At 40.9% G+C, this 13,069-nt stretch overlaps 1 protein-coding gene across 1 annotated transcript; it reads right to left on the bottom strand.

Moving 5' to 3' along the window:
* Nucleotides 1-378: 378 nt before the first annotated feature.
* mat2aa (methionine adenosyltransferase 2Aa) lies at nucleotides 379-12,760 on the bottom strand. The gene is given in 9 exon segments (NM_001290080.1): nucleotides 379-2,286; nucleotides 2,481-2,614; nucleotides 2,697-2,879; nucleotides 3,141-3,359; nucleotides 3,722-3,865; nucleotides 3,950-4,062; nucleotides 6,445-6,567; nucleotides 6,666-6,743; nucleotides 12,386-12,760. Coding segments are annotated over 9 exon segments (1,188 nt in total). The 5' UTR covers nucleotides 12,477-12,760; the 3' UTR covers nucleotides 379-2,183.
* Between the last annotated feature and the right edge of the window lie 309 nt (nucleotides 12,761-13,069).

Here is a 13,069-nt window from a genome sequence, read left to right on the forward strand (position 1 = left end):
GGGAGAAAAATATACTGTAAAATTCTGTATTAAGAAATAACTGGTGGAAATAAACGTGCAGCCCCTATAAAGGACCCAGTGTCATTTCATGTTTAAACTATGTGACCTGAGCTTTTCAAGACCAACCTTACTGAAGACCTTGGCTGATGTGTGCTGACGTTTCTTCTACGAGATTTTTGGGGTCAGTGATGAATTATGGCATAAGACATTTACAACCATTTTAATGTTGTTATGAACTTTCCCTATTGATCAAGCAAAAATATCATGAACATTTTCAATGAAGTCAAGTGTTTCTACAGCAGCAAAGCTGCACAGACAGATTTCAGGACACTGAAGACTACAATAATGCAAAAATTCAGTTATAAAATCATAACTTAACTCAAGCATAATATTTTAATATAGCATTGTAATTAATCATTTAAAAAAGTTCAAAATCAATAATTCGCTATATTATTGCACCAAAATGTGAAATACCATAACAACAGTGTTAAGGGTCAGAATTTTTATTCAGTTCACTTATATAAGGGACAGAACCATCATGGAGCATTGAAAGGAAGGGAATTCAGGAATTAGCTGTGGATTCACACGTGGATTCACGAGAGGAAACTCAGGAAGAAAGAAGAGCAGGTGAACAAAGTGGGGAGGGAGGAGGAAGTGAGACAAAGGAAAAGAAACAATAGAAAAAGGCACTTCTACTCTTTCAGTAACCAGTCTGATGCACCAATCTCTGGAATTAAAACAAAAATATATCGTTGGAAATAAAAACAGAAGATGAGCTATATATATTTATAAAAGACTGCAACCCGAGCGTACCCAGCAGACAAGAGCATGTAAACGAAGCCAGTTTCTCTGTACAACACCAGCTAGACTCGCTTCCGTCTGCGGGAGCGCCGGGAGTCCTGAACGTAAAACGTGTGCGCGAGTGCATATGGACAGTCTCATCTACCTGCCTTCGCTCTCGTAAAAAAAGTAACAATGGTCACAGTTACCAGCGCCAGCCTGTGGCAAGAGCCCAAAGCTTTCTGTAGGACACCGAGGGAAGACCACAGGGCCGGCGCGTGGGACATACACCATGACGGCGGTGTTCAAGCAAAGGAAAAAAACAAACAAATATTCATTGTCTTTAAAAACGATTCCTTTCATGTACAAAAAGTAATAAAGGCAGTCACACCTTGAGATCCCAGGCTTTTCTGTACCGACGCCAAGGCTCAAGAGGATCACCCAGCAAATATTAGGTTGAGTTTTCAAGTATGGAGCGATTCAATAGGCAGAGGCGTCCTCTCTGCCCCGGTGAGGGAGCAAGGCTTCTCTGTATCTACGCCCGCTGTCACCGAACACAAAGAGGGAGTGCTTTGCCTCTGCCGTGGTCTAGTAGAACATCACATAACAGCTACCAGAAGGTTTCATCCGGAATCACCATTGAGACAAGGGGGGAGGGGGTTTCGGGGAATGAGGTTTGCATCACCGGTCCTGCAGAACCACAGAAGTTGGTAGCAGCTTCTGACTTCTCTGTAACACGTCAGAAATAAAAACAACATGGCCTGCGGACACCGGGAGTAAACCATCATGACAATACACGCATGATCATGTAAAAAAAAAGTCTCATAAAATTTCTCAATCCAATCCCTGCATTAAAGTAACTTGTACGCTTTTGTGTTGAATCCAACCTTTGTTTTCCTTATTCCTATTCTGCCTACATTTCACGGGAAGTTAATCCCAAACAGGATGGTACAGGTAATGTGGTGGACCTGGAAAATGGTAAGCATTGGTTCACTTCGTGGGGTAAAACAAAAAGTTGTGGGGTTAGTGCTTCAGCTAGTAATGCATAGCATCACAGAACAACCTTTGACCCCCATTTGTGCCGTTACTTGATTATTCAAGCAAGTAGGTAAGGAAAAAAGGGCCGAAGAGAGACAGGTGGGCAAGAGGGTGCATAAAGTCAAACTGAACAAAAACCAAACAGCCACCATCCACAGATCATTCGAAAACAATACAGCAAAGAACAGGACTGAAGGTAGAGCGGCATTGGGACAGCGCCGTTGAGGGGGGAATTACCTTTGGGAATGGGGTGAATGTGAGGTAAGGAGAGAGGGGTTTTGGTACTTCTCCCCCCTCCAGTGGGTTGAGTAGGTTTCTCTGTAATGTACACCTACTGCCCAAGGAAAGGAGGGGGGGTTACAGATTTAGTATTTAAGCTTTTTGGGTACTTCCCAGGGGAAGGACTCGCGGCCAAAGTGGCCATAGGCGGCGGTGCGCTGGTAGATGGGCTTCTTCAGGTCCAGCTCTCTGGAATTGTACAGGAGACAGAGTGAGACAATTGCCAAAGAGAAAGGAGGACGTTCAGTCAAACTCAACGAGCCTCACTAACATTAACTGCAGAGACTAACTCTGGAAACAACTCGGGAGCAAATCCCACAAATGATGGGAAAAACCGTCAAACCAAGAGGCAGAGGTTGGGCCACCCGAGGAGCACATTTTACCTGACGATGACGCCGGGACGGAGGTCAAAGTTCTTCTTCACGATCTCCAGCAGCTCCTTCTCACTCCTCTGGGAGGTCCCATAGTGGAATATGGAGACGGACAAGGGGTGGGCCACTCCAATGGCATAAGACACCTGAGAAAAGCATACAATTGTTTAAACAGTCTCTAATCTAAGCCAAACAAATCCAAACTACAAAGCACTGCTAAATATTCACCTGGACCAGGACGCGTTTGCACAATCCAGCCTTCACAAGAGACTTGGCCACCCATCGGGCTGCATAAGCAGCTGAACGGTCAACTTTAGTATAGTCTTTTCCAGAGAATGCACCACCTCCATGAGCACCCCAGCCTCCATAAGTGTCCACGATGATCTTACGGCCAGTCAAACCAGCATCTCCCTATAAGAGCATGTATCTTTAAGTATCATGCTGCTTTTACAAAAAGGCTTTAACAAAAATCAATAATAATAATAATAATAATAATAATAAAAGTCAGTTGGTTGCCATTTTAAAAGCACTAAAACTACATAAATTATTAAACTAACTGTAATAAACATTGATAAAACGTATTTAAAAATAGATGTAAAAAACATACTTATACAAAAAAATGTACAATTCTGCACTGTATTGAAATGTACAGTAAATAGTAGTGTTTTAAACCTGTGGGCCTCCGATGACAAAGCGGCCGCTGGGCTGCAGATGATAGATGGTGTCATCATCCAGGTAGACATTCGGCACCACAGCCTTCACCACCTTCTCCTTCAGAGCATCACGCATCTCATCCAGACAGACTACATCATCATGCTGAACAGACACTACAATGGTGTGCACACGAACCGGAAGCATGGCACCGCGGTCCTGCCTGTACTGGACAGTCACCTGAAGAAAACGGTATTCAGAATGTTGATTTGCTTTTCAAGAATCACATCAGTGACACTCTTGATTTCTGGAATAATTAGTTGTGAAATCTAAACTGTTTTTAAAATGCATAAATATTATACAGGCACCATGAACATAATGGAACATTCTAAAACACATTGTTGACCCGTATATTCTTTTAATTCTTTCTCCAGTACTTACATGTCATTAAGCAGACACTTATTCAAAGTGATTTACAAGTGATGATCAAAATAAGCCCTTCAATTCAGAGTATCAATATATGAAGCCATCACAAGCCTAAGTTATATTACTATAATAATATATATATATATATATATTCTTTCTCCTCAGTCTCATCTCACCTGGGTCTTGGAGTCAGGTCGCAACCAAGGCAGAGTGCCGTTGCGGCGCAGCTCGGCCATTTTAGCGTTCAGCTTGTGAGCCAGGACAATAGTGAGAGGCATGCACTCCTCAGTCTCGTCTGTGGCATAACCAAACATCAAACCCTACAAAGTAAATAAGTCCAGTAAATACCAGCATTCTTCTTTCAGACCAAGCCACCTTTTGGAGTATGAATAAATAGCTCTTGCCTGGTCTCCAGCTCCAACATCCTCCTCATTGCGGTCAAGGTGAACCCCTTGAGCAATATCAGGTGACTGCTGCTCAAGAGCCACAAGCACATTGCAGGTCTTGTAGTCAAACCCTTAAAGTACAACACAGGGATTAAACTATTGTACTTTAAATCCTACTGACAGATGGAAATGGTTAACCGGTAGGCATTATGAGATACTGAGTCATCCAACAATTTTAAACTTGGCTTGGTTAGTTGGGGTCATAAGATCTCACTTATGGCTCTTTTCCACTGACTGGTACAGTACGGTACGGTTCGGGTCGGTACGGGTCACCTTTAGCAGGCTTGCGTTTCCACCACAAAGGGTACCCTTTTCGGTGGGTGTGGTGTACGACAGTTTAAGACGACGTCATGGTCACTCGAATAAATGTCTACAGTAAGGCTGTACGGGTCGTTTACATATCATATGAGAAGCACTTCTCACAAAATAGATGCTTTATAAACAAATACTTGTAATTATATAAAATAATTACAAACACAACATATATGAACACATACAGCTCCTTACGGTCTCCGATATATTGTTAATTACAGAAAAACTACACACATCATACATTTAGTACTTATTTGAATTCAAAAACACACGCAATATAGCCCACAGTCAGCGCAAACCTCTCATCTGTGTCTGTAATCTTCATCAGCACTTGCAAACTCAGTTAGAGAATAATTTTGTCATTCCCAGTTCATAATAGTCCAAAAGGCAAAGATAAACATGGCAGTTTGTTCATGATTCAGGTTGTTAAATACTTTTGCTCTTGTGTTTTGCCGGGTTTCTCCTTTTTTTCCACGCTTTACTCTCGCGCTTGTCCTTATCTTTCTGAATGGATCAGATGACGGAGACACTTCAACAATCACGTAACGTTACATGTTATTATCATCAGCTCAAGAAGTTTGTTAAATCAAATATAAACGCGCTCGTGCGCTCCCGGAAGAAAGCGAATACCACTTGCAGTTCTAGACGGTCCCGTAAAGCAACAACAGGACGCGGCAGATTTTGTTCTTCTTTGCATTGTGTCCGTTCACCTAGACGATGACACGGTTTGTTTGAGCCCGGGTCATCCATGGCTGGTTATTTTATGCATATAGTACATCCATGTAATCTCTCGGCTGTGTATTAGAACATGGCGGATCCTTTGTTTACATTCTGTCTAGCTCCACGAGCTTGTGACGCATCTCTGTAACCAATCAGCGCTCGGCTGCACGTGTAGCTCCACCTTTTGATACCCTTTCTCATTTTTGGGACCCTTTCGAAAGGGTGCCGAAAAAGTGGTACGGTACAGTTTGGTTCGGTACGCTTATTGACAGTGGAAACGGCCATAAAAGCGTACCAAACCAAACCACTCAGTGAAAACGGGCCAATATAGTCAATCATATCCTTCAACAATGACAGTTTGTAATGAACCAAATCAGCCATTTTTATTATTACACCTTTTTCCCGTAAAGCTTAAGACACATTGTACAAAGTGACAAGAATAATAAAAAAATAAGTACATTTACACTACAAAAGTTCAGGATTTTTACTAGTTTTTTTTACATTTTGTTCCTGAAAAAGCTACAATTGACATGTCCAAGTAAACTCCCAAAATGAAAAGTAATACACTTACGCCCCATTCACACGGGGCGTCAGCGTCAACGCTTCCTATTCATTTTGAATGGGTGACGTCAGGCGTTGCCGAACTACATTGTGGATCCGTTGGCGGCGCTTCAAAATCGTTGCTCACTGCAGAAGTTGGGACTAGCTCAACTTTAAGCGCCAACGGAAGCGTCAGCCAATCAGATCGCTGTATGCAAACACACTAGCTCAAGACAGTGGCCTATTGCTGACTGAATTTCATTGGCTGACGCTTCTATGACGATCGCTTCAGCCCCAACTTCATACATGCTTTCAGTCAAGCGTTGACCCTGAAGCCTCGTGTGAATGGGGCGTTGGTGTTGTTGCTCAATTGTTTCCTGACAGTGTTTCCTAACCTGGTTCCTAAAGGCACACCAACAGAACATCTTTTTGGACGCCTCTCCTATCTGACCCATTAAGTTCAGGTTTTGTATCTCTTTTATGTTATGAGTTGATTCAAAGGTTTCAGATTAGGAAAAGCTTTAAAATGTGCATTGCTGGTGTGCCTGCAGGAACAGAGTTGGGAAACACTTTCCTAATGGTTCATCAGCATAGTGGATTTATATCACATTACAACCAACCATGGGGACATCTTATACAGCATATTACAAAAACTACTGAACGACTGTCATGACTTCTCTACAAGTACTATTTACTAACAAGATGACAGTGTCAAATTATGACCTGGCATAGGTAAAATAAAGTTTTGGGCTTTTTTTTTTCATAAAATGTCATGTAAATGTGAAACTTTAAATATGCAAGAAAAAAACATTTTTATTGTTGGCTACCAATGTCATGTAACCATAACTTAAAAGCACCCCTAATGTTTCTTGGTGTTTTACCTTTGGAAGAGTCATCATAGCCGATGTGCTTGATGGTGTCCCTGACTACCTTCTGATAGTCCACTACAGCATGAGAAGTGATCTCTCCGGCCAGCAAGATCATTCCAGTCTTGGCGACAGTCTCTGTCAGGATTGATTGATAAAGGTTAAGACATACAGTGAAGACTCTATTTGCACCATGGAGGAAAAAAAGTGCAGAAAAAGCATAATTTGACACTCACCACATGCTACTTTGGCATCAGGATCCTGTTTGAGGTGGGCGTCCAACACAGCGTCACTGATCTGGTCACAAATCTTGTCTGGAACAGAAGAAAGGGTACGGAATGTTTAAATTAGCTCATACATACAGGTTAAATTAAGCAACAGCCAACTGCCAGAGATTTACCAAATAACTTGGGGGTCCCATGACATCTATGTATTGCTGCTCTCTGGTAATTTGAGGTGCTTCATCCTCATTAATAAATCACTGTAGATAAGACTGTGTGTAATGAATGAATGTAATTTTTCTTTCATTTGCACACCTCGGTTGTGCTTTAGCAGATTTGGAATTTTAGAGTGACAGCAAAAGCATGTACAAAACGTACAATACTACAGAAAAAAATACTAAAGACTCAATCACAGAAAATTGTAATTTAAAGATGAAATCTTACTGACATGAGCAAAGCAGCGGCCCGAAAGACAGTGGAAATTTATTCAAGATAAGATGATTATTTTAGGGCTGGCTTATGATCAATAAAAAGACTCTTAACAACAAATGATCACTTTAACAAATGCACGATGATAAACTCCTATATGAACAAATACATTTTTGAAGCACAAAATAAACATGAAATTCTAATACAGAAATAAGTTTAACGCGCTGCACTCTTTAAAACCTTTAACTTTTCACATTCGCCCATGTAAGCAGGGAATAAAAAATCTATTTTTTCTAACAATACGGCTTCAGGTACAAACCAGTTAAGCTCTGGGGCTATTTGAGGTAATTTCGCCTGAATTTGGCCTTTCGATTTAAAAAGCTTCCGATACCCACATGCAGAGGTGCAAATACAAAAGTTTGGTATCATTTGAAAAGAAACCCTTTGAAATTTCATAAAGTTAAAAATTAAAAACAATTGTATATATTGTCTGTGTTATAATAAACACAAAAAAATTGTTTGTTTTTTATAAACAGAAGTTTGGAAATGTGTAACTCAGGCCTTGAGTGCTTAAGCACCCTGGAAACAATTTGATTTCTTTCCAACAGGTGTCAGCAAACACAGGAAAATTATTTTTTTCTTTATAATAATTTATGTAAGAGTTATTCTATTCCAACTGCAAGGAGGAAAAATGCCTTTTTTTCCCCGCCTACCAATTTTTGAAGTCTCCCTAAACTCTCATTCAGTAAATAAACGCAATATCTCAATGTCATTTTACAGAAAACCTTTGAAATTACAAAAAGAACTGCTAAAAGTGATAAATATTATTATATATCTTGTCTGTCCAATGATAAACAACCTCAACACAAACCGCTTTTAGTTTATTGTTCTAAAGCCTGATTTAGAAAGTGTATAACTCAGGCCCTGTATGCTCCATCAAACTGCAGATTGTTTTGATTGTTACCAGCATTTATCAGGAGACACTAGAAAAAAGAATTTTGTTTTTATCACGTAGTATGCAATAATTATTTTAGTTCAAGCGAAGGGTGGGAAAATAACTTTTTTGCATCTGATCTGTGACTTTTACCCACTCTGTTATGGAAACCTCTCTTCCCGTTCGTCAAGCAATATCTCAGTTACTGATTGGCTGATCAAGGCTCATTATACATCAGCGTAAAGCCAAGATATTATACATCGTGTAAATACCTTTGTTACAGTACAACAAATATCAAAGTGATGTGTATCCGTTGAAAATAGACATTCTAAGCTTTCACATGTCAATATGGTGTTGTTGATGCAGACAGGCCTCTTAAATCTATTGTTATTCTCCTGATGACATCATTTTGTCCGCGGTACCGGGCACGCAGAGTTTAACTGGTTAAACAATCATTGTGATTATTATTTTTTTTAAAAACTGTTAAAAGAACATCACGTCCACACTACTAATGTGCGTCACTGCCCAGTTCACGCCTCTGGCAAATGTAATTGGCTTTCACAAAACTCTGAAAAGCACTTTATTGCCATCAGCTCCATTACATGATTGGCTTACAAGCCTCATGTGATACAGAAGATCATTTAACAATGAAACAGACAAGGAAGTTGCTATTGATGCAGTTGCAACGATTTCCATAAAACAGGAGAAGCACATTAGCGCACTGCAGCTTCTCGAATGGAGGCAGGAATGCCCATACTGGCACTCCACTACAGCCCCTGGAGTAAGCGTCTATATTTAGGGCAGAGGTAAGCCAAGTTAATCAGCTGCAGCGGGTCTGCAAACCCTCCCCCACTCCATCAGCACCGAACTTAGACCTGCGCTGAGCTCATTAGAAAGCACGGTGACGCAGTATCAGGGCAGTGGAACGAGAGGGGAAAGTTCGCCCCACGTGTACAGGTGTGAGTTCATGAATGATAGAATCGGGACAAACATCACCAGTTCATAAACAAACCTTACGATAGTACACAAACACTATAGTTGATAGTACACAACCTTTTACTAGTAGCTGACCTCACTGTACAAAGTGCACTTACACTCACTGGCAGCGTGCAAACATTTGGTGTCCCTAAAATAGACACGATATACAAGTCAACCTGCTCTTCTCTGAGACTTAAATATGGGTGGGTGACAAACACTTGCCAGGGTTACTATTTTATCATAGCTTAACAATTCGATTTTTTTTATGTTTGCTTTGAGGCTATCAATACACTTGTGTACAGCAAACAAAATATTGATGACTCACCCTGCACTAACAGATCGGTCCAATAAAACACTCAAGAAAGCCCCCCCCCTTTCATTTTCTTCAACTCACAGAAAGAATAGCTGAAAGAGCTGAAGGAAATTCTATTTTAGTAGCTGTGCATTTACACAGTATTGAAAATACTGCGACAAATTCTATGCAAGTTTTTTTTTTTTTATCTAAATCTCAAATCTGACTCTAAAGATGCCTTGTTCAAATTTGACTCACTGAAAAAGACCAATATTTGAATTCTAGAGGTAAATAAAGCACATAAGTTCAGTTAATGGGAGGTATAATCTACTCCATCTTCATTGCCATTTGCAATGAATCATATGAATTCTTCTTTCATTGAGGCTGTAAATGTACATCTAGCCCCTGCGTTTTAAAGGGTCACGAAACACTATTAGGACACCTATTTCACTAAAAAGTGTAAATTGGTTGTTTTTGCGTTATTTCAAGCAAATTCGTACTTCCTGTTTGAAACGAATTTTTGAAGCTGCGTCACGGTCATGACATAATAGCGTTGTATTCCAGCGTGCAGACTGGACGTCTGTGCCAGTGTGTGTCTTATTACGTCTTACAGTGTGATGCATTAATGCATGAGTAAGGCTTGGTTCAAACCAATCAGCGCGCTCTATTGTGCAACTTCATTAATATTCATTAGTGTCACCGTGTTTACACCACAGAGATGCCACGTTGTGTTAGCAAAACAAGCGTGAAGTGTTGCTTTTATAGTTTGCTGCCGTTAAGTTTCGTTTTCATTTTCTCTCTGTGAGAGCTCATCTGGATCACGTGTGGATTAACAGTGTACGCGATGCGCAACAACAATAACTTGCGTGTCTAAGGAGGATTATTGTTTACCTGAGTGCTGTTCTCATCTGCAAATGCTGAGATCCGGATTCACTTGTAGTATTCTCTTCATAAATACGCAGCTTTAGTTGCTGGGGATTGTCCTGTCTCTACAGATTTGGTAAGTGAGCGACTAGTGCTCTTTGTTTATTCAGTTTGTTCGTATCGAACTAAGTTAACTATTGCACTGAGTGCAAACATGTTAGCACCGCATTTAGTGACCGGAATAACACACGCGGCTTTCTGACACTACCTGCCGTGTGCATCCAAGTTTCCGGGAAATGCGGAGGGTTTTTTTTTTTCTCTCATTCGCCATGCGGTATCACACATTGCATGAAAAAAACACGCTTAGAGCAGATCCTCGAATCAAATATCTCGTTTGTCGCGAGGGGCATGAATGAATTCCCTGAATGAAAGAGCCAAACTGCAGTTAAAGTCCACCATTTAATCATTTGGCAAATAATTCGACTGCAGATGTCCATGTAGGTTAAACACCATCACTTTCTCCTGTGTGTATTTTGACTGAAACTCGCGCGTGCCCAAATAGACACTCCCACACCCTCCCACTTTAGTTCCTCCGACACTCCCCCCTAAACAGAGCTGGACACGCCCACTTTTCTGACTTTTTCCAAAGTAGAGGTGTGAAAACACCCTGCTGAAACGAGGAGGTTTCATGGCCCTTTAAAATATTTTATTTGCTTTAAAATCAAAATGTAACATTGTGATGATTGGGGTGTTAACTTTTAATGTTAGTACTCTTAAATAAATCCCCTAACAATACAGAAAAAGTGTGCTCAGGCCCTCTATTATGACTGGTTTGCATGAACAGAACAGAGACAAAACAGTGCTTGACAAGGGCTCATACTGAAATCACATGCTCAGAAATACACAGAATCAAACAAAGACGTGTGTAGCATAATCACCATCCTTCCCCATTACGACATGACTGCAAAGGCCTTGGTCACTTATTATTAATACTTGTGTATTGTTAAACTAGAACAATTTGTCCCACCTTTCTTAGTACCTGCGGCTCTCACATTTTCAGGAGTCATTCACCTTTTTGTATCTTTTCAATTCTTTTCACGTCTAAAAGTATGCTGTTATACAACTGATAGTATGAACTGCATACTTGAGACCCGAAGCGGACGCAGTGGGTTTGTTCTCGCACTGGTTTTATGATTACTGCGTACTCCTTTGACGTACAGGATAAACGCAGCGCAGATGGCACGATGGTCGTCGCAGTAGTCCAATACAACTGTTTAACAAAATACACGCTTACCGCCGCAATAAAGCACGTGCTGCGTGAACGCCCCTGTCTTCTGAACAGCTGCCCATGGTTAAAGCAGCGTTCGGACTTCATGTGTCCCGGGCCTAAAAGGTGCGCTGACGCAATACTCACGGGCAGTTGAGCGAGATAGAAAGTTTACACCATGTGATGGTGTGTCAGTGCACAAGGACGACAAAAAAAATAAATAAATAAATAAAAAAAATAAATAAACATTGTCTCACAGGGCGCACACAACACATCGACGATAAATATTTAACGGCCTCACGGTCGTCCACAAAACAGTTGCTGGTCTTATAGGCCATGCGAATTTTGATAATAACTAACAAAGAAACTGGATGATCATGTTCATAGAGGGCTTAAAGGATCTAAACCTCACATTAACGTTACACGCATGGAACCTTTACCGGATAAACCGGCATTACAACAACACAAACAACGTTATTGCGCGGGTCCGCATTGCACAAGAACACATGTTCCGCGAGCCCGCCGACAACATGGCCACCACGCGCGCGCACAGGCTTCAAACGGAAATGGTCACAAGGAGCCACTATAGCGCGTCTAATACTTATTTTACCCATTCTGTTATATAAAAAACATACTAAAATTATAAATGGCCCATTTAATGCATTCACGATCTATAATTTTATGACGCTTTGGGCTTCAGACACGACGAGGCCGCCGCGCGTGGCCTGGGATTACAAACACAGCTTAAGCAACCATATATTTACAAACACCACATTTTACGTACATATAAAAACGCGGATTAAATAAACTGCAAGAATAAGAAAATTCTGCGCATTTAAACAAAAAAATAATACAGATCAGCAGTTATTAGCACGTGTTAGCCAATGGCTCTCGTGCCCGATCGTGTTTACCTCCCGCGCGACCTTGTAAAATAAAAAAAAACCTTTAAATATATGTGTTATGATACATACCAGGATGTCCTTCGCCGACAGACTCCGACGTGAACAAAAAACAGTCTTCATCAATCAGGGAGTTGTGAAAGCCGTTCAGTTGTCCGTTCATATTGATTGTATTGTTACGCTCTTCTAAATCTGTTTCTAATCGGGTTTGTTTCGCCGGTCTAGCGTGTCAGTTTCTGCTTTTCTAACGTCGTTGTTAAATAGATGTTTCTGATGTTTCTCTGTCGCGAACACGCTGCGTAGACTTGACCTCAAATGCTCACGCCAGCCGGTCTTCAAGGTTTTATCCCTCCTACTTCACTCCAAACTCAAGCGTCACTCGGGCGCGCCCCCGTCCGTCTTCCAGTAAGCCAATAAGAAAGGACGCCAGGGCCCTACAACGGCAAGGAGGAGACAAAGAAGGCCCAGCTTATATATACTGCGTTAAATGTATACATTTAGATAGGAATTTCTGAGAAATTTACTAAATAAAAAAGCGAAATTAAAACCGCACATATAAAGAAAGACTGGGATTACTTTGTTGAAAGCATTTTTTTTAATGTCTAATATAGGCGTCTAAACAACGTTAGTCCAGATGATAGACAGTGTAACTGTCTGCAAGCGCCGCCAGTACCAGCAGGCTATCGCAAAACTCCATTGAAAATACTGGGGTAAAATAAACTGTCATATTTTAAAGACATGGCAGAGAGAAATGGA

Source organism: Danio rerio, chromosome 10 (genome assembly GCF_052040795.2).
Source record: "Danio rerio strain M-AB ecotype USA chromosome 10, GRCz13ab, whole genome shotgun sequence".
Lineage (NCBI taxonomy): Eukaryota > Metazoa > Chordata > Actinopteri > Cypriniformes > Danionidae > Danio > Danio rerio.